Source organism: Oncorhynchus clarkii, chromosome 15, assembly GCF_045791955.1.
Source record: "Oncorhynchus clarkii lewisi isolate Uvic-CL-2024 chromosome 15, UVic_Ocla_1.0, whole genome shotgun sequence".
Taxonomy (NCBI): Eukaryota; Metazoa; Chordata; class Actinopteri; order Salmoniformes; family Salmonidae; genus Oncorhynchus; species Oncorhynchus clarkii.
Genome location: NC_092161.1, coordinates 16,267,237 through 16,294,746, shown reverse-complemented (window position 1 = coordinate 16,294,746; position 27,510 = coordinate 16,267,237). Strand labels below are relative to the sequence as shown.

The 27,510-nt window shown below is 44.8% G+C and overlaps 1 protein-coding gene across 1 annotated transcript in view; it reads left to right on the top strand.

Moving 5' to 3' along the window:
- The first annotated feature begins 892 nt into the window (after positions 1–892).
- The window catches only part of LOC139366964 (brother of CDO-like), a 48,784-nt gene continuing 22,166 nt past the window's right edge, over positions 893–27,510 (top strand). The window contains exons 1-3 of the mRNA XM_071104773.1: positions 893–1,084; positions 25,999–26,136; positions 26,340–26,621. Coding sequence (XP_070960874.1) covers positions 26,016–26,136; positions 26,340–26,621 — 403 coding nt within the window. The 5' untranslated portion in view covers positions 893–1,084; positions 25,999–26,015. The remainder of the gene's footprint in view (positions 1,085–25,998; positions 26,137–26,339; positions 26,622–27,510) is intronic.

The window sequence follows — 27,510 nt, the reverse complement described above, 5'->3', positions numbered from 1 at the left end:
TCCGTCCCATGCATACCAATAACATGTGGATATGAACTAGCAGGAGGAGGGTGCATAAAGAACAGACAGGACCAACTGCACACTGGCAATAACACACACACACACAACAACCCAGCTACCCCAAGCACCACACACACTTCATACACTTTCACCTTGAACAAGAACAACAGGTGTCACAAACCTGCAAGGCTTTGTATGCAAATAACACCCCACTGTGTTGCAATAACCGCTCAGGTGCATGGTGGGATCTCCTCCATTCAGCTCCCGGACAACCCCCCACCAACTGGACACTGTCAAACCCCTGTAATCTTAGTCGCGATAGTCCTTTATTAATTAAGTGGACAGTTTGGCGCCCTCATTTCAAATGGCGCTGATTGAAGTGAAGTAGAATTTGCGAGGCATGTGCATGGGTTATTTTCTGTGATCACTGTAGTATGAGAGAGAGAGAGTATTGCGATGCCTCTTATTGCCTCTTACTGCCTCCATCTCCTGACAGCTGCGCTAGAGAGAGATATAGAGGCATGCGGGCGTCAATGGACGGGCTCATTACAAACTGGAGGAACACACCAGTCTAGGCAATGAGGGGGAGGGGCATTTTTTTCTCCCCCCACCATGTAGAACTTTTGGGACTTTTTTGTTTGTCTTATACTGTTCCTATAAAACTATTTTATGCACAGGTACATACATTCATTATAACAACACATTTCATCATTACGCACTGCGGTGAGAACCACTGGGCCAGACAATAGAGTGTGTTTCTTGGGGGAAACTAGAGGGCTTTACCAAACTTTGTGATTTGGGAGCGAGCCCCTATTGTTCAGATCCCTCCCCCTTCTTGGGAAGTGGGTGGACCCGAAAAGGCGTCGCAAAGGGGAGAATTGTTTGAGAGCTCAGTCATCCAAAAACGGCCATTCAATGTGAGAACTTGGGGAGCCTAAGAAAATGTCGGTGGCATCGCAGTAAATTACTAAAGCAGTAAAGAAAAAGGAAAAGTGTTTTTTCCCCCCGGATTTTACTGAAGTAAAAAGCTGAGAAAGAGATAGATTGTTGTCCGAGGAGTAAATACCAACTATAGCACGTTTTGGTAAGTTTTTCTTTACTAATGATTCCTGTCTTGCGGTACTACGCGAAGTAATGACACATGCGTTACAAGTTAACAATATGCTTTTATTTATGTAATAACGGATTCACTCAGGGAATCATATTTTAACCTTGTATGTTCATATTTCATATGTTCATATAATCATATTTAAACCTTGTATGTTCAGTGTTTTTCATGTTGTAATCGGGATGCGGATACCTCGCTAACTTTGTGTGTAACAATTGTTTTGTTTCCACGTTCTATTTGATTCAACTACCGTTCAGGGCAAATCAATAGAAGCAAAGACTGCGCGCTTAATATTGGGAATATGGAACGAAATGGTCATAAAAAGTACTCATTTGAAAATGTGATTGTAGGGTGGTTGTAGAAGATAGTTTTGGGACGCATTGAGTGATGGGGGTAGTAGCTTTTCTGCCTTCAGCTTTCAGAATTGCGTCTTTTTTTGCCAAATTAGTTTCTCAAACGTTAGATCTTTGTGTCTGAATGCATTTTGTATTATTCTCATGATTAAAATGTATATTCTTTTTTGGTAAAAACATTGTCATTTTAAGACCAACAGTGTGTAGATTTTTGCAGGCCTCAGTCCGTAGTCGTTCCTATAGAAGAGAGTAACAGAAAACAGACATAGCAAAGCGTAGCCAAATTCCCTCCCCAAATCGTTGGTTTCATGCCTACATCTTATTTATTAGCCTGCCTCAATGTCAACCGAAACAGATTGGATTTTATCTCATGACGCACAGCTTTGACACCACTAATTGTGTGCTTTTAAAAAGAACCCACTCCCCTCATCACTAAACCAAACGTACACTGTGCAAGAATAACCTAATTACAATAAATGGACAGCTGGTCAACTCCTCTGAACCATCAATGCGGTGGAATGCCTGAATGTCTTTTAGCTGTGAGCTGTCAAGGGCGTCTCTCAATGAGTCTCATATCATCACTTTGCTGAGGATTAATTTAAATAACAAAATATTTTTTTCTAATCCAATGGGCTAATGAGCTCTTGGCGAATCCGCGAATGGGTGAGATAGTCACTGCTCTATTTAGAATACAATTAGCCCAACTGCCTCGCATAGAAAATAGACCTCAGTTAAACCGACAAGATATCCTGACAGCTGGAGAGATTGTTTCAGCTCAATCCATGATGTCAGATGAATTAAAAACGAGGGCTTGAAATTGCCAGGGATCTCATGATACCATATTATCACGATACTTTGGTGCCGATATGATACACTACATGACCAAAAGTATGTGGACACCTGCTCATCTAACATCTTATTCCAAGATCATGGGCATTAATATGGAGTTGGTCCCCCCCACCTTTGCTGCTATAACAGCCTGACATTGCTTCCAGAGGCTGTTTGGAACTCGGTAGTGAGTGTTGCAACCGAGGACAGACGATTTGTTACGTGTTACACACTTCAGCACTCGTCGGTCATGTTCTGTGAGCTTGTGTGGCTTACCACTTTGGGGCTGAACCATTGTTTCTCCTAGACGTTTCCACTTCCCAATAACAGCACTTACTGTTGACCAGGGCAGATCTAGCGGGGCAGATATTTGATGAACTGACTTGTTGGAAATGTGGGACAGTGCCACGTTAAAAGTCACTAAGCTCTTCAGTAAGCCATTCTACTGCCAATGTTTGTCTATGGAGATTGCATGGCTGTGTGCTCGATTTTATACACCTGTCAGCAACAGGTGTGGCTGAAAAAGCCGAATCTATTAATTTGAAGGGGTTTCCACATACTATTGTAAATACAGTACCACTCAACAGTTTGGACACACCTACTGATGTGGGAGTTCTCACATATACTGAGCACTTGTTGGCTGCTTTTCCTTCACTCTGCAGTCCAACTCATCCCAAACAATCTCAATTGGGTTGAGGTCGGGTTTGTGGAGGCCAGGTCATTTGATGCAGCACTCCATCACTTTCCTTCTTGGTCAAATAGCCCTTACACAATCTGAAGGTGTGTTGGGTCATTGTCCCGTTGAAAAACAAATGATAGTCCCACTATGCACAAGCCAGATGGGATGGCGTATCGCTGCAGAATGCTGTCGTAGCCATGCTGGTTAAGTGTGCCTTGAATTCTAAATAAATCACCAACAATGTCACCAGCAAAACACCCCCACACCATCACACCTCCTCCTCCATGCTTCATGGTAGTAACCACTCACGCGGAGATCATCCGTTCACCGACTCTGCATCTCACAAAGACACGGAAGTTGGAACCAAAAATCTCAAATTTGGACTCATCAGACCAAAGAACAGATTTCCACCGGTCTAATGTCCATTGCTTGTGTTTCTTGGCCCAAGCAAGTCTCTTCTTATTATTGGTGTTCTTCAACCATGAAAGCCTGATTCATGCAGTCTCCTATGAACAGTTGATGTCAATATGTCTGTTACTTGAACTCTGTGAAGCATTTATATGAGCTGCAATTTCTGAGGTTGGTAACTCTAATGTAGAGGTAACTCTGGGTCTTCCTTTCCTGTGGCGTTCCTCATGAGAACCAGTTTCATCATAGTGCTTGATGGTTTTTGCGACTGCACTTGAAGAAACTTTCAAAGTTCTTGAAATGTTCCGGATTGACTGACCTTCATGTCTTAAATTAATGATAGACTGTAATTTCTCTTTGCTTATTTGAGCTGTTTTTGCCATAATATAGACTTGGTCTTTTAACAAATAGGGCTATCTTCTGTATACCAACTCTATCATGTCACAACACAACTGATTTGCACAAACTCATTCAGAAGGAAATACATTTCACAAATGAACTTTTAACAAGGCACACCTGTTAATTTAAATGCATTCCAGGTGACTACCTCATGAAGCTGGTTGAGAGAATGTCAAGCGTGTGCAAAGCTGTCATCCAGGCAAAGAGTGGCTACTTTGAAAAATCTAAAATCTATTTAGATTTGTTTAACACTTTTTTGGTTACTACATTATTCCATATGTGTTAGTTCATAGTTTTGATGTCTTCACTATTATTCTACAATGTAGAAAATAGTAAAAATAAAGAAAAACCTTAGAATGAGTAGGTGTGTCCAAACCTTTGACTGGTGCTGTATAATGTATGTATTGAGATTCTCATGATTCAATATGTATTTCTATTCGATACTGTGATTTTATAGTTGTTAATTGTGATTTGATGTCCCAAACATATTGTTCACCATGTCTTCAGCAGAGGGACAAGAGAGAGTCATGAGAAAACAGGCTTTGATCAGTCATGGAAATAAAAGGGCTGAAAAGTAATTGTCTCCCTATTTAAATAGAAGATGGAGAACAAGCTATGAAAGACAAATACTTTGTTTTGGTGCAGGTACAGTCAACTAGTGTAAAAATAAGACTTGGATATTGTCAAAACTAAAAGATACAATATATTGTAAAAAAAAAGAATATCCCGATATGTAACTGTATTGATTTCCCCCATCGCTATTAAAACCTTTTCCTGCAGTCAAATTACCAAATTGTCTTCTAGTGGCCTTATGGCTGGAATATTATTCATCTTTTTCATCATTTCATAATTAATAAACAGGATTTTTTTTAAATGAACAGAAAGTCCGGTGTTTCTATGTCACAGAGTTCTGTTATATTTCAGTATTCTGTGATATATATAAAGTGTAATATTGGGATGCAAACTCTAAATGTAATACATTTCAACTCGACACCTGTACCATGTCAGGTGTATTATTTGGTTTCAGCCCATAACCATGTGTGTGAGGTGTTTGTTTCAAAGTGGATTTGTTTAAGACTACCAAGAAACACTCTGCGTGACCCTGATTTAGCCCACTGCAGTAAAATGTGTGATCTTTGCATACCTTTACTTGAAGAGATCAAGAAGAATGATCTCTTCAATTAACTGAATAAGTGAACTGGTTTACCAAGAGGCCATGTATGTTTGGCATTGATTCCTGTGCCTCTGTCTGAGGGACATCTAAGGAACATCATCTCTGGTGTGTTAGAGTTTGTGGTTGACCTTCGGCGGTCTCTGGTCAAAGCTATTCTCTAATTCATTCCAGTCTGATTGGCTTTCTCTCCTTTCTCAGTCTTCTGATCTTATTTGGTGGCAGAGTTTTGAGCAGCCTTAGCCATGTGCTGATGAACGCACACATTTCACTGTTCCATTTTCATGTCAGCCCAACATTCGATAACTATTAACAACAGGGTTAAAGGCAAGGATTGGTCCATAGGCCTATTCTGGAAAGATAACATCAGGCCTTGAAGTACTGTGTTGCCTTAATAGGTGTGTGTTTGGCATTGGTGTTTTGGTCCACTCTCAGTAGGTATGTCTTGTTCTGTCTATGAATAGCTTGGCTTGGCTAGGACTCATTGGATAGCTCTTGTTTTGACAATGACTCAATGGATAGATCTCATCCTGTCTGGATGTATTTTCTTGGATAGTTCTGGTTCTGGGCAGGATAGCTCTTGTACTGGCTATGTTCTGGCTATGGGTCCATGGTTAGTGCTTACTCTGGCTAGGTTCTGGTTGCTGTTGTTTTGCTTCTGATGCCATGAATATAGATTGGCACTGAGTCCATGGATCATTTTTGTCCTGGCTGTGACTCTGGGTGGATAGTTCTTTAGTTCTTGTTCTGGCAATGTGGGACTTTTTGAGTTCTGTCTAAGTTCTGGCTACAACTGTGGAAAGGTTTATTGTTTTCTTAGGATTTAATGTTAATTGGCAAAAGGAGAAAAATAACTCCTGAGGGTGTACTTTCATCTGTGCTACAGCGGGTACGATCATGTAGTCATAACAGCCTGCAGGCTACTATCTGCGGGCCTAACTCTCTGTGTGTGTGTGTGTGTGTGTGTGTGTGTGTGTGTGTGTGCATGATGGTTCTCCAATCAGGATTATCTCTTTACACTGGAATGTGCAGCTTGTCACTCTCGTCTTGAACACGCCCCTCTCAGGATCACCTGCATGTCCCAGTGAAGTCAGATCTCAGTGTAGGGCATGCTGTGTGTTTCTCATAGCCTGCACTGTGGACTGTGCTTGTGAAAGAGAGCTACTTTAGGCTGTGAGTCTATCCATATTAGGCGGTTATACTAGTGTTTTAGTGTAGTGTTGATCATACACATAGCCAACTATAAAGGCTTGGTTGCTGGAAGCTCATTTGAACATTTTCCCACAGATCAAACCTATTGTTCTGTAGATTTGCATATAGGGCTGTGTAGTTTACTTGACATATTATGCTTTAGTGTTGCAGGGGTTGTAGGGTCAGGTTTCTCATGTCCTGGTGGTTTTAGGTGTCCAGTCTCAGAGAAGGCCACCTGGAGCAACAGGTGGCCAGGGTCCAGTACCCTCCCATGGGGCTCCGAGCCGCCCTGCCTCCCAAGCCTGACCCTGCATACCTCGATAGCCTTCCACAGCCTCTTCCAGACAAGATGAGGGGGAGAGAGGGAGAGAGAGGGAGGGATGGAGAAAGGAGCTAGAGGAGAGGGGAATGAAGGAGAGAGGGAATAGAGAACATAGCTGTGCAAGAGAGAAGCATGGAAGAGAAAGGGAAGGGAGGACAGAGATAAAAAATGCAAGCGGAGGAGTTTAAAGTCTGCATAGTTCGAGACACATAGAAGTTGTAGATGTTTGCTCACACTCCTGTATCCCTGCCACCTACCTAACAATTGATCACATTACACAGATGTACCTGAAACGATGTGCTTTTGGCCTTTCAGTGGTGTTGAATAAATCTCCTTGAGACCTGTCTCAGTGATAATACAGTACATACAGTGCATTCAGAAAGTATTCAGACCCCTTGACTTTTTCCACATTTTGTTACGTTACAGCCTTATTCTAAAATGGATGAAGTTGTTTTTATCCCTAATTAATCTACACGCAATCCTCCATAATGACAAAGCAAAAACAGGTTTTTAGAATTTTTTGCAAATGTATTAAAAATAAAAAAAAACTGAAATATCACATTTACATAAGTTTTCAGACCCTTTACTCAGTACTTTGTTGAAGCACTTTTGGCAGCAATTACAGCCATGAGTCTTCTTGGCACACCTATATTTGGGGAGTTTCTCCCATTCTTCTCTGCAGATCCTCTCAACCTCTGCCAGGTTGGATGGGGAGCGTCGCTGCACAGCTATTTTCAGGTCTCTCCAAAGATGTTGGATAAGGTTCAAGTCCGGGCTCTGGCTGGGCCACTCAAGGAAATTCAGAGACTTGTCTCAAAGCCTCTCTCTCCTGTGTTGTCTTGGCTGTGTGCTTAGGGTCGTTGTCCTTTGGAAGGTGAACCTTCGCTCCAGTCTGAGGTCCTGAGCGCTCTAGAGCAGGTTTTCATTAAAGATCTCTCTGTTCTTTGCTCCGTTCATTTTTCCCTTGATCCTGGCTAGTCTCCAAGTCCCTGTCACTTAAAAACATACCCACAGCATGATGCTGCCACCACCATGCTTCACCACCAGGTTTCCTCCAGAAGTAATGCTTGGATTTAGGCTAAAGAGTTCAATCTTGGTTTCATCAGACCAGATAATCTTGTTTCACATGGTCTGAGAGTCCTTTAGGTGCCTTTTGACAAACTCCAAGCGGGCCTTTTACTGAGAAGTGGCTTCCGCCTGGCCACTCTACTATAAAGGCCAGATTGGTGGAGTGGTGCAGAGATGGATGTCCTTCTGGAAGGTTCTCCACAGAGGAACTCTGGAGCTCTGTCAGAGTGACCATCAGGTTCTTGGTCACCTCCCTGACCAAGGCCCTTCTCCCCCGATTGCTCTAGGAAGAGTCTTGGTGGTTCAAAACTTCTTCCATTTAATAATGATGGAGGCCACTGTGTTCTTTGGGACCTTGAATGCAGCAGAAATATTTTGGTACCTTTTCCCAGATCTGTGCCTCGACACAATCATGTTTCGGTGTATTACGGACAATTCCTTCGGCCTCATGGCTTGGTTTTTGTTCTGACATGCACTTTCAACTGTAGGATCTTATAGACAGGTGTGTGCCTTTCCAAATCATGTCCAATCAAATGAATTTACCACAGGTGGACTCCAATCAAGTTGTAGAAACATCTCAAGAATGATCAATGGAAACAGGATGCACCTGAGCTCAATTTCGAGTCTCATAGCAAAGGGTTGAAATACTTACGTAAATAAATTATTTCAGTTTTTATTTTTTAGACATTTGCAAAAAAATAATTTGTTTTTATAGGCCTTTATTTCTGTAGACCTAGCGGGAGCTTGTAGGCCTAACGGGAGCATGTAGGCCTAACAGGAGCTTGTACCCTAACGGGAGCTTTTATCCTAACGGGAGCTTGTATCCTTACAGGAGCTTGTACCCTAACGGGAGCTTTTATCCTAACGGGAGCTTGTATCCTTACAGGAGCTTGTACCCTAACGGGAGCTTTTATCCTAACGGGAGCTTGTATCCTTACAGGAGCTTGTACCCTAACGGGAGCTTTTAGGCCTAAAGGGGGCTTGTAGGCCTAACGGGAGCTTGTATCCTAACGGGAGCTTGTATCCTAACGGGAGCTTGTATCCTAACAGGAGCTTGTATCCTAACGGGAGCTTGTATCCTAACGGGAGCTTGTAGCCTAACGGGAGCTTGTATCCTAACGGGAGCTTGTATCCTAACGGGAGCTTGTAGCCTAACGGGAGCTTGTATTCTAATGGGAGCTTGTATCCTAACGGGAGCTTGTAGCCTAACGGGAGCTTGTAGCCTAACGGGAGCTTGTATTCTAATGGGAGCTTGTATCCTAACGGGAGCTTGTAGCCTAACGGGAGCTTGTAGGCCTAATGGGAGCTTGTAGGCCTAACGGGAGCTTGTAGCCTAACGGGAGCTTGTAGCCTAACGGGAGCTTGTATCCTAACGGGAGCTTGTAGCCTAACGGGAGCTTGTATCCTAACGGGAGCTTGTAGCCTAACGGGAGCTTGTATCCTAACGGGAGCTTGTATCCTAACGGGAGCTTGTAGCCTAACGGGAGCTTGTATTCTAACGGGATGGAATACACAAGCTGCATTCCAAATGAGGACAGTTTTATCACAAACTCTAAATGGACTGGTTGATTGAAGTGGAACATGCCCGTCCCTACATACTGTTGTTTTGTACTGCTGACTGCATAGTATCCATCATCACCCTGAATCAGAAGACTAGTTTTACGTAGGTAGAAGTCACACTTATGTTTGAATAAAGGCACGTGTGACCTTTAGCGTCAGTGACCTCTAGATGTGTTGACACACACTCTGCTGTTTGTGTGTGAGAGACTGACATAGTGTTGTTAGATCATTGATAAACTCCAGACACTGGTAAGTAAGCAGAGTGTGTGTAGACAAACAGTCCTGTGTGTGCTAAGTAGATATTTGTACAAAGATTAGCTAGCGTTAAACGAGCCAAGAGCCACGCAGGCATCCTCTCAAAGACCATTCACACAGGAGCACCAGATAGCACAGCAACACTCTGACTGAAACCTCTCTCACCCTTTCTCGGTTTCTGTCTGTCTCTTTCTATCTTTGTCTCTGTCTCTTAAGGCGTCAGCATGCTGCAGTTTGGCTGGCTCCTAGCCGAATTCGGCTAGCCGAACCAAACGAGTGTGTTTGCATACTCCCTTAAAAGACCTTCGCTTGAAAAACAAGAAAAATTGGCCTTTACTCTCTCTCTTACACACACACACGCACACACGCACGCACACACACACACACACACACACACACACACACGCACGCACGCACGCACGCACACACACACACACACACACACACACACACACACAGTTTGTGTGAACATAACCCCACAGAGCCATCAACATATTTTGGTTGAAGCCATCCTTCAACGTCATCTTGTGTCAATGTGTAATGACTGTGTAATGACTTAGTAATGACTGTGTTATGACTGATATGACTGTGTTATGACTGTGATATGACTGAGTAATGACTGTGTTATGACTGTGTAATGACTGTGTAATGACTTAGTAATGACTTAGTAATGACTGTGTTAAGACTGTGTTATGACTGATATGACTGTGTTATGACTGATATGACAGTGTTATGACTGATATGACTGAGTAACAACTGATATGACTGTGTTATGACTGTGTTATGACTGATATGACTGTGTAATGACTGTGTAATGACTGTGTTATGACTGTGTTATGACTGTGATATGACTGTGTAATGACTGTGATATGACTGTGTTATGACTGTGTTATGACTGTGTTATGACTGATATGACTGTGTTATGACTGTGTAATGACTGTGTTATGACTGATATGACTGTGTTATGACTGATATGACTGTGTTATGACTGTGTTATGACTGATATGACTGTGTTATGACTGATACGACTGTGTTATGACTGAGTAATGACTGTGTTGTGACTGAGTAATGACTGTGTTATGACTGATATGACTGTGTTATGACTGAGTAATGACTGTGTTATGACTGATATAACTGTGTTATGACTGTGTTATGACTGATATGACTGATATGACTGAGTAACGACTGATATGACTGAGTAATGACTGTGTAATGACTGTGTTATGACTGTGTTATGACTGATATGACTGTGTTATGACTGAGTAATTACTGTGTTGTGACTGATATGACTGTGTAATGACTGAGTAATGACTGTGTTGTGACTGATATGACTGAGTAATGGCTGTGTTATGACTGATATGGCTGTGTTATGACTGAGTAATGACTGTGTTGTGACTGATATGACTGTGTAATGACTGAGTAATGACTGTGTTGTGACTGATATGACTGAGTAATGGCTGTGTTATGACTGATATGACTGAGTAATGGCTGTGTTATGACTGTGTTATGACTGTGTTATGACTGAGTAATGACTGTGTTGTGACTGTGTTATGACTGATATGACTGATATAACTGTATTATGACTGATATGACTGTGTTATGACTGATATGACTGTGTTATGACTGATATGACTGTGTTATGACTGATATGACTGTGTTATGACTGTGTTATGACTGATATGACTGTGTTATGACAGAGTAATGATTGAGTAATGACCCATCACTCTGTGACAGGCACTGGAATGTCTTCTCCCTAGGGAGGGATCAACCAATGTCTTAAGCCCTCTGCATGCTATGGCCTAGCCAAACTCTGCTAGGTGAACCAAATGTATGCTCTCATACTCTCTTAAAATGTCTCATTCATTTTCACGTTTTTGCAGAGGAGATCTTAATCACACAATTTTACATCTAAGATGTTTAGTGCAGTATTTCTCAAGTAAAAAAATTAGCATGAAAACAATTAGTCTCTCCTTGAATGACAATAAACACTTAATTGAAGAATCTCTACTGTTGACCAATCACTGACGTAGGGGCATAGTTTTGAGCTATCTTCGGTTTGCCTCGAAGATAAGGTTTTTTGTCCACGAACAGCCGAGTAAACCCTTACCGAAGACTATAACGAAACAAAACAACACAAAATGTCATCTGTTCCAAACTGTTTCGGATGGAAAGCGTGCGGACGGACTCCTTTACACTTCTGTTACACTGAAAGTAGTTTTTTGGCATTTCTGATTGTTTCTGTGTCTAGGAGTTGCTTTTCTCTGTCCAGTAGTATTCTGGAATGCGTTCTTATTGAGTTTGTTCTCTGATTCAAAAGACATGCACTTTGTCACTCAACAACAATATTTCAGTTTGGATCAGGAAGGTGATTTGACATTTCGGTTCGGCTCAGGAAGGTGATTTGATATTTCGGTTCGGCTCAGGAAGGTGATTTGATATTTCGGTTCGGCTTAGGAAGGTGATTTGATATTTCGGTTCGGCTCAGGAAGGTGATTTGATATTTCGGTTCGGCTCAGGAAGGTGATTTGATATTTCGGTTCGGCTCAGGAAGGTGATTTGATATTTCGGTTCGGCTCAGGAAGGTGATTTGATATTTCGTTTCGGCGCAGGAAGGTGATTTGATATTTCAGTTTGGATCAGATAGGTGACTTGGATCCTACCATCAAAGGCTGGTGGCTAAACACGTCTCTTTCTTTTTACTACAAGTCCCCATCATTCCCAGAGATGTGGAAACCTATCTTAGCTGGATGGATGGATCTGGTGGCTTTCACTGGTCTGGGATAATACCACTAGTCTATATTTGTTGCTTCACTCATAAATCAAAAGAACTGGTCTGAGAACAGCAACACAGTCAGTTTTAGATTTTAGAGATGCTATCATGTTTTGTTGTGACAGTTACTGTAGCAATACAGATTACCACAGATTCTGCCTGTGTTTGTGTCTGTTGCTATTGGCACAGGTCTGTCTGTGTCTCTGTCTGTCTGTCTGTCTGTCTGCATTACTGTGCTTTGGCCTGCTTCTCTTTTAGTCCGGAACAACATCATTTTAGTTTGAGTGACAGGACACATGGAACTCCTCTGGCCTTGCTATAACATGTCTGAGAGTCTCTCTCTCTCTCACACACACACACACACACACACACACACACACACACACACACACACACACACACACACACACACACACACACACACACACACACACACACACACACACACACACACACACCGGTAATCCAGTTTCTGACACTCAAAGCTCCCTTTGAAATGAGTCCCCTCCAGCTGTTCCTGTGGCATTTAGGGCCACCGGCAACTCACTCAGTCTCACACACACACACAGTCACACACAGACGCACACACACAGACGCAGAGATACAGAGACAGACACAGAGACAGACACAAACACAGAGACAGAGACAGACACAGAGACAGACACAAACACAGAGACAGAGACAAACACAGAGACAGAGAGACAAACACAGAGACAGACACATAGACAGAGACAAACACAGAGACGGACACAGATACAGACACAAACACAGAGACAGACACAGAGAGAGAGACAGAGACAAAAACAGAGACAGACACAGAGACAGAGACAAACACAGACAAACACAGAGACAGAGACAAACACAAACACAGAGACAGACACAGAGACAGACACAAACACAGAGAGAGAGACAGAGACAGACACATAGAGAGAGACAAACACAGAGACAGACACAGAGAGAGAGACGGAGACAGACACACAGAGAGAGACAGAGACACACAGAGCCAGAGATACACAGAGACAGACACAGAGACAGACACAGAGACAGACACAGAGACAGACACAGAGCCAGAGACACACAGAGCCAGAGATACACAGAGACAGACACAGAGACACACAGAGACAGAGACACACAGAGCCATAGATACACAGAGACAGACACAGAGCCAGAGCCAGAGACACACAGAGACAGACAGGGTTTGTCACACTAACCTGATCTTTATTACTATGTAATAAGCAGTCTAGTACAGTCTTATTGACATATAACCCCTATCTCTCAGCCATCTATTAGTGACATATAACCCCTATCTCTCAGCCATCTATTAGTGACATATAACCCTTATCTCTCAGCCATCTATTAGTGACATATAACCCCTATCTCTCAGCCATCTATTAGTGACATATAACCCCTATCTCTCAGCCATCTATTAGTGACATATAACCCCTATCTCTCAGCCATCTATTAGTGACATATAACCCCTATCTCTCAGCCATCTATTAGTGACATATAACCCCTATCTCTCAGCCATCTATTAGTGACATATAACCCCTATCTCTCAGCCATCTATTAGTGACATATAACTCCTATCTCTCAGCCATCTATTAGTGACATATAACCCCTATCTCTCAGCCATCTATTAGTGACATATAACCCCTATCTCTCAGCCATCTATTAGTGACATATAACCCCTATCTCTCAGCCATCTATTAGTGACATATAACCCCTATCTCTCAGCCATCTATTAGTGACATATAACCCCTATCTCTCAGCCATCTATTAGTGACATATAACCCTTATCTCTCAGCCATCTATTAGTGACATATAACCCTTATCTCTCATCCATCTATTAGTGACATATAACCCTTATCTCTCATCCATCTATTAGTGACATATAACCCTTATCTCTCAGCCATCTATTAGTGACATATAACCCCTATCTCTCAGCCATCTATTAGTGACATATAACCCCTATCTCTCAGGCATCTATTATTGACATATAACCCCTATCTCTCAGCCATCTATTATTGACATATAACCCCTATCTTTCAGCCATCTATTATTGACATATAACCCCTATCTCTCAGCCATCTATTATTGACATATAACCCCTATCTCTCAGCCATCTATTATTGACATATAACCCCTATGTCTCAGCCATCTCTCTCCTTTCACTATGCCATATACCTATATTTTCTCTATCCGTCTTTCTTTTATACCTGATTTTACATTTCCTCTCCGTTTTCCCAGGCTGTTTCTTATATCTGCATTCTTTCTCCCTCTCTCTCATTTCCCATTTTTTCTCATTTCTTTATTCATCTCTCTCCCTCCTCTCTTTCCCTCCTTTCCTCCCCTAGAGAGAGCAGTATGGAGGACAGGAGTCAGGCTGGGCTGAGCAGGGCTTTTGAATAATATGGAGAAATGTCTCTTGATTTATAATTGGTTCCATTCACTCTGATGTATGAGCTGCCAAATAAGCTAGGGGCCCCTTCCACTCCACTCCTCCCTTTATTTTTCCCTGTCTGTCTTTGTGTGTCTGTAGCTAAAATCCATGTACGTTCTGGAGGATTGAACTGGTCTTGTTTATTACAACCTATATTTTTTTTGTTTGTATGCCTCTGTGAGTATACTTTGACTATGTGACGATGCCAGTTTGGCGTGTGAGTGTGTATATGTGAGTATGTGTATGTGTGTGTGAGTGTGTGTAATACTGGGCATTAGTTTGTGTGTGTGTGTGTGTGTGTGTGTGTGTGTGTGTGTGTGTGTGTGTGTGTGTGTGTGTGTGTGTGTGTGTGTGTGTGTGTGTGTGTGTGTGTGTGTGTGTGTGTGTGTGTTTGTGTGTGTGTGTGTGTGTTTTAGTTTGGTGTCTTCTTCCTGTGGTGTATGGGACTGATTACTTGATTACTCAGGGAGTTTGCTCTGGGGCTCTTGGCTCTTAGTGAAAGCTTCTCAGAAACGCCCTGTCTTCCCTGAAGAAAAGCAACAAACACACACACGCGCGCGCACACACACACACACACACACACACACACACACACACACACACACACACACACACACACACACACACACACACACACACACACACACACACACACACACACACACACACACATTTCGTATTAAAGGCTCTTTATGCTTATGAAGTTAACTACAGTATTCCATTTAGCTGTTGCATGTGGTATGACGAAAGCAGTAACTTCTAGTCTATAGCTCATTATTATCATAAACACACACAACTGTAAATACACAAGCTGCAACACACATGCCCAGGGTGGTGTTGGGTCGTGGGTAGGGCTCAGTCAGGTGGTTCTAGTTCCCGTGGCCCGGGAGGACACAGAGGCAGACATCCATCCAGCTTCCGTCTTGACATTATCTGTTTGTTAACCATGGCATTATGAACCCTGCCGGAGCACCAGAATTAGCGTTCAATGGTTCATTTTGCCTCGTTATATAAATGATGCAAATGCAGCGGTGCCTAATTGATTAGAGCCCCCTCCGGGCCTGGCTTGATCTCCCTCGTTAATCCCTGAGAAGGCCTGGTGCTCGTTAGCATCGATGGAATGATGGGGTGGAGGGGGGAGAGAATAGCTCATTAATACTTTGTGAAGAGTGTGGGGGGATCCCAACCTTGTTAGACGATGCTTTTGATGTGAAATTTCTGTAGCATGGGAGCTGTTGATGTCTGGAGATGTAGAGAAATGTTGAGAGGGGGATTGTGGGTACTTAGCTCAGAGAGAGGGGTATGAGCGGGGCACGGCCTCCTGGGTTCCACCTGCTGGAGCGGGCTCAACTGCCAACCTCACCAACTCAGACCTCACCAGCGCCACCATCAGGAGGGCACGGCGGCCAGATAGAAATGCCCTGTAAAGACCAGATTCCCTAATCTACATGACATAGCCTTGTGTTTGTTCTAAATAAAACAGTTCTATCTGAATGTTCTGTAACGTTGGTTTTACCACATTAAACGCGACCCAGAACTCTCCAGAATGTTGCGGAAACATCCGTAGACATTAAAACCAGAGAGGGTGATGGCTCGGACTCCAAATGGCGCATGAAGCCGGAAGTATTTGAATATGAGGCACGTTTTCATCCTGGCTGAGGTAGTCAACCTATGAGCACACCACACCCCCATAAGGGCAAGAAGTGTGCATTGGGGTGCGAGCCTCTTCGTAGCCTGCCGGCCTGTGATTGGTCTGTGTCAGCACGACAAATGTAGTCGTCAGAATTGATCATTGTTTAATTAAATATCTTGTTTTGTAGCGAACAGAATTCACATTGGAGATTGAACTTGATCATAATAAACACCTTTTAGAGCCCAAACTGGGCATCTACACAATTTTTTGGGCTCATTCTGGCGATTGGAATTCACATAGGCTTTCTAGGGCAAAACAGGATTTTTGACTTTTGGCAAAGCTCATGACTTCACGCTCCAGACCGTACACTGGGCAACATTATGAGAACCCTGAGAGAACCCTACAGAATATTCTGTTAATGTCAGAGGTCAGAGAGAACCCAGGTACTGGACTAGCCAATGAGAGGGCCAGGACTGTGTGTTGAAACGGTATGTGCTAGGTATAGACCTAGCCATAGCATAGGGACCTGGGATGAACTGGTTCCTGTACAGCTAACAGATTGCTCCTGAGTGTAGCTAACAGATTGTTTAGGTAACAGTGTAGGCTATTAAAGCTATAGTCTGGGATTCAGAAAACAACAAAACGGCAGCTGAGGGAACGGGCTGGGGAAATGTAATTCAGTCCCTCCACGATTACGCAGGTATTTTTTTGTGATATTTGGCGGCAAAAATTGCTGCTGCAATTCTGACATTTAGCATACAACGATTTTGTCCAATTAGTTCAGAAAATGCGCTGATGAGGTAAAAAGTTTGTTGACTTGTGGCTTGATTGAACCATATTATGCTGTTAGTGTCGGGTGATTGGTTGAAATTGCGAGCCCTCTTTTTGTACTATGGTGATGGGTCAGTTTTAAGCAATAATATTGCGATGATTTGAATGTTTCATGCTGAAATTGTGTGGTGATTGAAACTTGCAAGCCCACACATATTATGCGGGGAGTTGTTGATTTTGCCACCAAAACATTTGATCGTAGAATTGTGTAATCCTGGAGGGCCTGGTAATTCATCTGAAATTGGCACGGGGGAACAGAACAAATTCAAATGGATGCACTCACTACTAAGTAAGTCGCTCTGGACATGAGCGTCTGCTAAATGACTAAAATGTCAAATGAGAGCAGAGCTGTAGCGGTTGTTGTCTTTTATCTCCTTCACTCAGTCTGACCAGCCTGACCAGCCTGACTAGCCTGACCAGCCTGACTAGCCTGACCAGCCTGACCAGCCTGACTAGCCTGACCAGCCTGACTAGCCTGACCAGCCTGACTAGCTTGACTAGCCTGACCAGCCTGACCAGCCTGACCAGCCTGACTAGCCTGACCAGCCTGACCAGCCTGACTAGCCTGACCAGCCTGACTAGCCTGACTAGCCTGACCAGCCTGACCAGCCTGACTAGCCTGACCAGCCTGACCAGCCTGACTAGCCTGACCAGCCTGACTAGCCTGACCAGCCTGACCAGCTTGACTAGCCTGACCAGCCTGACCAGCCTGACTAGCCTGACCAGCCTGACTAGCCTGACCAGCCTGACCAAAGGGCCAGCATCCAGATTGACTGAGTGCAGGGAAAATATGTTGGACACATTCAAACGAGGCAGAGCCTGACTAGCCTGACTAGCCTGACCAGCCTGACTAGCCTGACCAGCCTGACCAGCCTGACCAAAGGGCCAGCATCCATATTGACTGAGTGCAGGGAAAATATGTTGGACACATTCAAACGAGGCAGTCCTCCTGCTCGCCTGCCAGTTGGCATCCCCTCCGTTAATTTGAACCCTGTTCTGCTTTCTCAGTCAAGCCCTCTCCATCCCCTTCACCCCCAAACCTCACCCATCTAAGCCCCCCCCTCTCCACACTACTCTCAAGCCTATTGGTCATTGAGCCCTCCCCTTCCCCCCCTCCACATTACTCTCAACCCTCTTGGTCATTGAACCCCACCCACCCCCTCACTCACCTCTCCACATTACTCTCAAACCTCTTTGTCATTGAGCCCCCCCCCCCCCCCCCCCCCCCCCCCCCACTCACCTCTCCACACTACTCTCTACCCTCATTGTCATTGAACCCTCCCCCCACTCACCTCTCCACACTACTCTCAATCCTCTTGGTCATTGAACCCTCCCCCCCAACTTACCTCTCCCCACTACTCTCAATCCACTTGGTCATTGAACCCCCCCCCCCAACTTACCTCTCCACACTACTCTCAATCCTCTTGGTCATTGAACCTTCCCCCCACTCACCTCTCCACACTACTCTCAATCCTCTTGGTCATTGAACCCTCCCTCCCACTTACCTCTCCACACTACTCTCAATCCTCTTGGTCATTGAGCCTCCACCCCCCCACTCACCCCCCCACATTACTCTCAAACTGCCCCCCCCCCCCCCCCACACACACACACACACTCTCTTCCTCTCTTCTCTTCCATTGAGCAGGCCCCATCATCAGCTCTTCCCGGGGCCCTTCAGAGTAGCGTCTCCCCTTTCTCTCTGGGGGTCCGTGGGGTCTTTGTCCCCTGTCTCTCTGGGGGTCCGTGGGGTCTTTGTCCGCGCGCCGGCTCACTGCTTTACAATGACTCTCCACTCTATTAAGGTACGTTCTGCCTGTTAGCGTCGCTAGGGGCAACCGGCCTCCCGCATGGCAGCTATGCAGTGCGGCATTGTGGGCCGGCAGGCCCGAGCGGAGCAGTTGAACCCAGCAATCCTCACACTTGACACCGCATGTGTTTATCTAAAGGGGGGCCATTGTGATGTTTGGATGGGGGGGTAGTAAAGGATGTAAAATGGTGGATAGGAAGAGGGAGAGGGTGTAAGGAAGAGAGGAGGAGGAGGAGTAGGGGGGTGATACATATTCAACAGCTTAGCTACCCAACACCCCTAACCCGCCCCTCATCCTGTGTCCTCTCTCTCCATGCTAGAAAGCAGATGGAATTTGAGTGCTCAGGGAGGAGGCTCCAGCCTGGTTTTATCCAATTAGCAGCCTTGTCAAAACTAATTTATCCTGGGAGGCAGGGGAACAATAGGGCCCTGATTTGGCCCGGGGAACCCAAGAAGCCTGCCTGCACCAGCGCCACAAAGAGGCTTTATCTCACCATCTCATACACCTCTCACCATCTCATACACCTCTCACCATCTCATACACCTCTCACCATCTCATACACCTCTCACCATCTCATACACCTCTCACCATCCCATACACCTCTTACCATCTCATACACCCCGCACTATTTCATACACCTCTCACTATCTAATACATCTCTCACCATCTCATACATCTCTCACCATCTCATACACCCCTACCCATCTCATACACCCCTCACCATCTCATACGCCTCTCACCATCTTATACACTTTTCACCATCTCATACAGCCCTCACCATCTCATACAGCCCTAACCATCTCATACAGCCCTAACCATCTCATACACCTCTCACCATCTCATACACCTCTCACCATCTCATACAGCCCTAACCATCTCATACAGCCCTCACCATCTCATACAGCCCTCACCATCTCATACACCTCTCACCATCTCATACCGCTACACACACCAGACCTGCCAACCCTGTCCAACTTTTTAAGAGTGCCAGATGCGTGCGGCAAATTGGAGATTCAACTCGCTCGGTGTAGCACGCACAGAATTGGGGTTTTCTTTCCCTGCATGCTCGTGTGCACGCTGTTCGTGAGTCTGATTGCAATTATAGAATTGTACCAAATCAAGTCTATAAAAGGTTGGAATACTTTCTTTCTTGACAGCATCCCAAACATTGAAACAAATGATTGCATCGACACAGACTGCAAACTATGTAAAGGTGTCTGTTGTATTTATTTGCAGAGCATACATCATTTCAGATTTTTGAAATGTATCAAATCTAAAATGTAGTGCAAAGGCATTTTAGAAGTATTGCCTCTAAATCTAATACAGGACACTCATTCATTCTTCATCGCACAGTCTTCTAAACTCAACTCCATTTAATTCCAAGATGTTTATATTTATTTTTGATTATACTTTTGTAATGCTTTTTGTGACGTGGATCATAATTACTGTTAGTCTATCAGGTTGCGTTATCCTCGTAATGTTACGTGGAAAATACAACTAATGGGACGCAGAATTAAATGTTTTTCACACTCGCACAAATGCGAACAGTTATTTTTCATACTGGCATTTCGTTTCTTTCACTAGCAAATGCGAGTGAACTGCTGGCACATTAGAGCCCACTGAATGTCCATCTTATGTTCGCTAACGTTAGCTTGAACCAATGCGTTTACCTTTCCACAACACACAGAGTCCATGTGTTAACTTACAGCTGACAGTCCGCAAACTCAGCATCACAACAAACAGGAGGGACAGACACGAGGAAGCTACGTTGAATAATGATGTATTCATCTCCATGTCCGTTGACACAAACTCCGTTCATGTCTGTGTGTTGCAGCTCGAGAATCGGGTTGTTAGATTTACTCAGTGGATACTTTTTTTCTTCTTCAAGTATTAAAATAAAAATAAAATAACAGGTCTTATTCCTTTCTGCATACTTTTAACTCGGATCGCGTACATGGACAGAGAATTGCGTACTTGGTACGCAAAATGAGTGCATGATGGCAGGTCTGCATACACGTATATGCCCAATGGAGCGACAAACAACAATCAACCAGTCAGCGGGTGTCCTGTGGGTGAAAACAGCTGGTTTATGATAGAGGTCGTAGGAGACAGGCTGTCCACAAACAGGTGAAAACAGCTGGTTTATGATAGAGGTCGTAGGAGACAGGCTGTCCACAAACAGGTGAAAACAGCTGGTTTATGATAGAGGTCGTAGGAGACAGGCTGTCCACAAACAGGTTAAAACAGCTGGTTTATGATAGAGGTCGTAGGAGACAGGCTGTCCACAAACAGGTGAAAACAGCTGGTTTATGATAGAGGTCGTAGGAGACAGGCTGTCCACAAACAGGTTAAAACAGCTGGTTTATGATAGAGGTCGTAGGAGACAGGCTGTCCACAAACAGGTGAAAACAGCTGGTTTATGATAGAGGTCGTAGGAGACAGGCTGTCCACAAACAGGTTAAAACAGCTGGTTTATGATAGAGGTCGTAGGAGACAGGCGAGCCACAAACAGGTGAAAACAGCTGGTTTATGATAGAGGTCGTAGGAGACAGGCTGTCCACAAACAGGTGAAAACAGCTGGTTTATGATAGAGGTCGTAGGAGACAGGCTGTCCACAAACAGGTGAAAACAGCTGGTTTATGATAGAGGTCGTAGGAGACAGGCTGTCCACAAACAGGTGAAAACAGCTGGTTTATGATAGAGGTCGTAGGAGACAGGCTGTCCACAAACAGGTGAAAACAGCTGGTTTATGATAGAGGTCGTAGGAGACAGGCTGTCCACAAACAGGTGAAAACAGCTGGTTTATGATAGAGGTCGTAGGAGACAGGCTGTCCACAAACAGGTGAAAACAGCTGGTTTATGATAGAGGTCGTAGGAGACAGGCTGGCCACAAACAGGTGAAAACAGCTGGTTTATGATAGAGGTCGTAGGAGACAGGCTGGCCACAAACAGGCAAATAACGGCACAGTACAACAGTGGTGTTCAGAACGGCATCTCTGAACACACAACTCGCCGGTCCTTGTCACAGGTGGGCTACTACAGCAGTCGACCACACCGGGTTCCACTCCTTTCAACTAAAAACAAGAAGAAGTGGCTCCAATGGGCACAAAATCAATAACACTGGACAATTGAGGAGTGGAAAAACATTGCCTGGTCCGACGAATCCTGGTTCCTGTTGCGTCATGCTGAGTCAGGATTTGGCGTAAGCAACATGAATCCTGCCTGGTGTCAACGGTACAGGCTGGTGGTGGTGGGGGAATGTTTTCCTGGCACACGTTAGTTCCCTTGATACCAATTGAGCTTTCAGGCTGTTCTGGAAACAAAGGGGGGTCTGACCCGGTACTAGATGGGTGTACGTAATAAACTATCATACACAAACGACCCCAACACACCTCTGGAGCTCAGACATCCTGAGCTTATAAGATACACACAGGAGTTTACCAACACACTGACAGATTTACCAAGCTTTGAACTGGGAGCAAAAAATGATAGTTACATATCAGGATATTTTTATTGACGATGTATCATTTTGACAATATCCAAGTCTTATTTTTACACTAGTTGACTGTACCTGCACCAAAACAAAGTATTTGTCTTTCATAGCTTGTTCTCCATCTTCTATTTAAATAGGGAGACAATTACTTTTCAGCCCTTTTATTTCCATGACTGATTAAAGCCTGTTTTCTCATGACTCTCTCTTGTCCCTCTGCTGAAGACATGGTGAGCAATATGTTTGGGACATCAAATCACAATAAAATCGCAGTTTGCAATACATATAGAATCGTGAGAATCTAAATATATATCATATCGGCGCGTAAGTATTGTGAGGTTCCTGGCTATTCCTAGCCCAAATGTCTTCCTGAGGTTAACTCCAGGCTATTTGCAACAGACTCTTATTATTCTGTCCTAAATCAGAGGACCTGTCTGTGTGTGTGTCTCTGGTCTTCATCAGCCTCCCTCTGCTCTGGGATACAGTGGAGGAGAGAGAGAGGACAGGAAAGAAAAGAAGAAGGCTTCATTAGTCTCTCTCTCTCTCTCTCTCTCTCTGCTTTCTCTCTGCTCTCCCTCTCTCCCCCTCTCTCTCTCTTGCTGTGCCCTCTCTCTCTCTCTTGCTGTGCCCTTTCTCCCCCCCCCCTCTCTCTCTCTCGCTCTCTCTCTCTCTCTCTCTCTCTCTCTCTCTCGCTCTCTTGCTGTGCCCTTTCTCCCTCTTTCTCTCTCTCTCTCTCTCTCTCTCTCTCTCTCTCTCTATCTCTCTCTCTCTCGCTGTGCCCTCTCTCTCTCTCTCTCTCTCTCTCTGTCTCTCGCTCTCTTGCTGTGCCCTTTCTCCCTCTCTCTCTCTCTCTCTCTCTCTCTCTCTCTCTCTCTCTCTCTTGCTGTGCCCTCTCTCTCTCTCTCTTGCTGTGCCCCCTCTCTCTCTCTCTCTCTCTCTCTCTCTCTCTCTCTCTCTCTCTCTGTCTCTCACTCTCTTGTTGTGCCCTTTCTCCCTCTCTCTCTCTCTCTCTCTCTCTCTCTCTCTCTCTCTCTCTCTCTGCTGTGCCCTCTCTCTCTCTTGCTGTGCCCCCCCCCTCTCTCTCTCTCTCTCTCTCTCTCTCTCTCTCTCTCTCGCTCTCTTGCTGTGCCCTTTCTCCCCCTCTCTCTCTCTCTCTCTCTTTCTCTCTCTCTCTCTCGCTCTCTTGCTGTGCCCTTTCTCCCTCTCTGTCTGTCTCTCTCTCTCTCTCTCTCTCTCTCTCTCTCTCTCTCTCTCTATCTCTCTTTCTCTTGCTGTGCCCTCTCTCTCTCTCTCTCTCTCTCTCTCTCTCTCTCTTGCTGTGCCCTTTCTCCCTCTCTCTCTCTCTCTTGCTGTTTCCTCTCTCTCTCCCACTCTATGGTCTCTCTCTGCTCTCTTTCTATCTCTGCTGGAATGGATGGATGGAAAAAGTGGTGTTGCGGCCAGCTTGTCACCCTGAGGCATGGTATCTGCTAAGCAAATACAGTCTGTTCTGATGAATGGATCTAGAAGAGCAAGAGCCAGAGAGGAGGCTGCTTTTAGGCAGGGATGATGTTGGAGAGGTACTCATGGAAGAAGAAGAGTGTTTTTAAACCATGATGAATCATGTGAAACCGTGTGAATGTGGTTGTTAGTCTGCAGTGAAAATGTTTTTGTCTGTGTGTGTGGGTCTTACAATTTTGCTTGTGTGTTTTTTGAGAATTCGTAGCTCTCCTCATTGAGACCCACAGGTGCTTGGTTCCCTAGATGAGAGAGGGGTGTGTGTCACTTTCTTTCCCCTGTGTGTGTGTGTGTGTGTGTGTGTGTGTGTGTGAGAGAGAGAGAGAGAGAGAGAGAGAGAGAGCTAAAGTACATGTTCCAGTATATTCAGACAGAGCTCATGTGATCCAGCCCATGTAGATGGAAAGAGGTTCTGGGTCAGGAGTCAGGGTTCTAGGTCAGGAGTCAGGGGTCAGGGTTCTGGGTGGAGAGAGAAGGGTAAGAGATAAATGGAGAATCAAAGAGTTTGTGTACATATAGGATCCTCATCTATGTCTTGATGACTTTAGTTTATACTTTATGGAAGTTGTTTATTAATAGTGGACAACTATCTATTAGCAGCTGTTTTGCTTAGAATCCTGTGCCCACCAACCAAAGAAAATGATTTCACTAAAGTGCCATTGGAATATAATTAAGTTGCGGCGTAATATTTTCCACTCTCTCTGTCCTGCTCTCCCCCTGCGTGCGTGCACACGAGTGTGTGCGTGTGTGTGAGTGTGTTTGCTACTCTGTGTTTTTGGTCGTTAGGCTCTGTCACTAAAGCCTGAAGCTTCATCAATCATTCCCTTGCAACGATAGGATCAGGGCCAGCTTGTGTGTGTGCTTGTGTGTGTGTTTGTGTGTTTGCTTGTGTGTGTGCTTGTGTGTGTGTTTGTGTGTTTGCTTGTGTGTGTGTGTGCTTGTGTGTGTTTGTGTGTGTGTTTGTGTGTGTGTGTGTGTGTGTGTGTGTGTTTGTGTGCGAGAGTGTTAATGTGTTTATGTATTCTTGCATGTATGAGTATGCAGTGTGTATGAGCCTGTGTAGTACCGTGTGTTTGTTTATGAATGAGGATGTGTGTGTTCGCATGCTAGTGTGTATGTAGGCCTGTGTGTGTGTGTGTGTGTGTGTGTGTGTGAGAGAGAGAGAGAGAGAGAGAGAGAGAGAGAGATAGAGAGAGAGAGAGAGAGAGAGAGAGAGAGAGAGAGAGATTTTCTCCGTGAGCTGTGGACCACCCTCCTCATCCTGATGGGAAGTTGTTAGTTTAACCTGACAGGGAAGAATTTGGGAAACTTGGCAGAGCGACAAGGCAGAGAGAAAAGCTCCCCGCTCTGCATTAACTGTTAATAGACCCCTCTATCATTCTCTCTGGCCTTATTTCTCCCTCTATCTTACACACACACACACACACACACACACACACACACACACACACACACACACACACACACACACACACACACACACACACACACACACACACACACACACACACACACACACACACTGCTGTAATACTAGTATTCCCCCCTTTCCCCTCCCTGTCCTCCCTGTATTCAGTTGTTCTTTGTGTGGTGAATACAGGCTCTCTGTCCCCTTCCTGCTCCCCCATAGCCTCTACCTGTATCAGTTACACCTGAGTGGGGGAGAGTCGGGTTAACCCCCGCAGAATGAGGGCGCCTCTTTGATGAAGGGGCTGAAAGGGGGGTGAGTGGTAAGGGGGTCAGTGCTGGCATGGGGGCTGACAGAAAAGAGAGGTTTTGTTTGTGTCTGGGCTGGAGTTGTGTTCCTGAGCGCTGTGAGTAGGACCTTCACCTGGGCTCTACCTTTCAGTGGGGTGTGTATATGTGTGTGTGTGTATATGGTGTGTACATTTCTGCTGCGCGTGTGTGGCTGGTGTATGTATATGTACCTGTATGTGGAGGTTTGTTTATGGCGTTGCCATGGGATTTGTCAGTGGTTTGAGTGGTTGTTGGTTTAGTGGCAGAATAAAATAAGGTGTGTGTATGTGTGTGTGTGTGCGTGAGAGAGAGAGAGTGTGTGTGTGAGAGTGTGTGTGTATTTGAGTGTGTGTGTGTGTGCCCATTTGTGATTCAGTGGATTCACACTGTTTGTTTTGAGTGTCTTAAATCTGTGTATGACCATCTGACCTCTCCCTCTCCCTCCACCAGGGGGTAGTGTATGGAAGATGTCTGGAACATTAGACTGGACTCCGTGGATGAGAAAGCGACGGGCACGAGTGCTGTGTGCTCTGAGTGCAGTGCTGCTGTGCTGCCTACAGGGCGGCGCCACCGTCAATGGTGCAACTGGTGAGTAGAGCACTGGTCATTTTATGTCACAACATCTCAACAGTGAAACAAGGATAGTTAGAGAGATACTAACATCAGAAGTAAGGATTCAATCCCATGTAGGTAGATGGAGAATAGGATGACTTCACACAGTTTAAATAGGTATACGGCAGTGTCTCTCATCCCTCTCTCATCCCTCGTCCTCTCTCATTCCTTTCTATCAGATGAAGTACCAGTGTTCACAGAGGAGCCTCTGTCGGTGGTCCAGAAGCTAGGGGGAAGTGTGATTCTGAGGTGCAGCACCCAACCCCCCTCAGCCAACATCAGCTGGCGGCTGAACGGACACGAGCTGGTTGCCGGGGCTGTTGGGGAACTGGGGGTGGTACTGGAGCCTGGCACTCTGCTCATCCCCGCCCTCACTAACCTCACCCTGGGCAGGTACCAGTGTGTGGCCAGCACCAACGCAGGGGCCCTGGCCAGTGTGCCCGCCAATGTCACCGCTGCCAGTGAGTTGTTGTTCATGCATTTAAGGTTTATATAACATCCAAACACATAAAGTATCACCTGATGTCACGTTTGTGGTAATAATGGTCGGACCAAGGCGCAGCGTGCGTAGAGTTCCACGTGTTTAATAAATGAAACTCACCATAACAATACAGAACAAACGAAATGTGAAGTCAATGCAGTGCTCACAGGCACTACACAAAAACAAGATCCCACAAATCCCCAGTGGGAAAAGACTGCCTAAATATGATCCCTAATCAGAGACAACGATAAACAGCTGCCTCTGATTGGGAACCGCACCATGCCAACATAGATATACAATGACATAGATAACCCACCCTAGTCACACCCCGACCTAACCAACATAGAGAATAAAAGGCTCTCTGTGGTCAGGGCATGACACCCGATGTGTAGGTTGCACCATAGTGTGAGTATTTGTGCTAATTTTCAACACTCTCCCTACATTGGCTTTAAGTATATATACAAATCCTTATGCCAAGTTATTTGAATGTGGGAAAACACTGTATCCAACTGAACATACTATTGTACAAAAACCGGTCATAAAAAAACACAATCTGTTTTTAAAGTGTAGCTGTTGGTTAACCAGTAGACTGTTGGCAAGGGCAGAGAAGAGGACTGTAGTGTAACGGGACTCCATCGTGTGGATGCTAAATAGACTGCTAGAGAAGTTAACCAAACAGCTACCCGGGCGCTCTGCATTGACCCCCCTTTGCTCTGCTACTGCTTATTATCTCTCCTATTACCCCTATCTATGTGTACATATCTACCTCAATTACCTTCGTACCCCTCCACATATATATCCAAGATATCGTTACTCATTGTGGATTTATTCCTCGTGCTATCATTTTTCTATTATTTCTCTCTGCATTA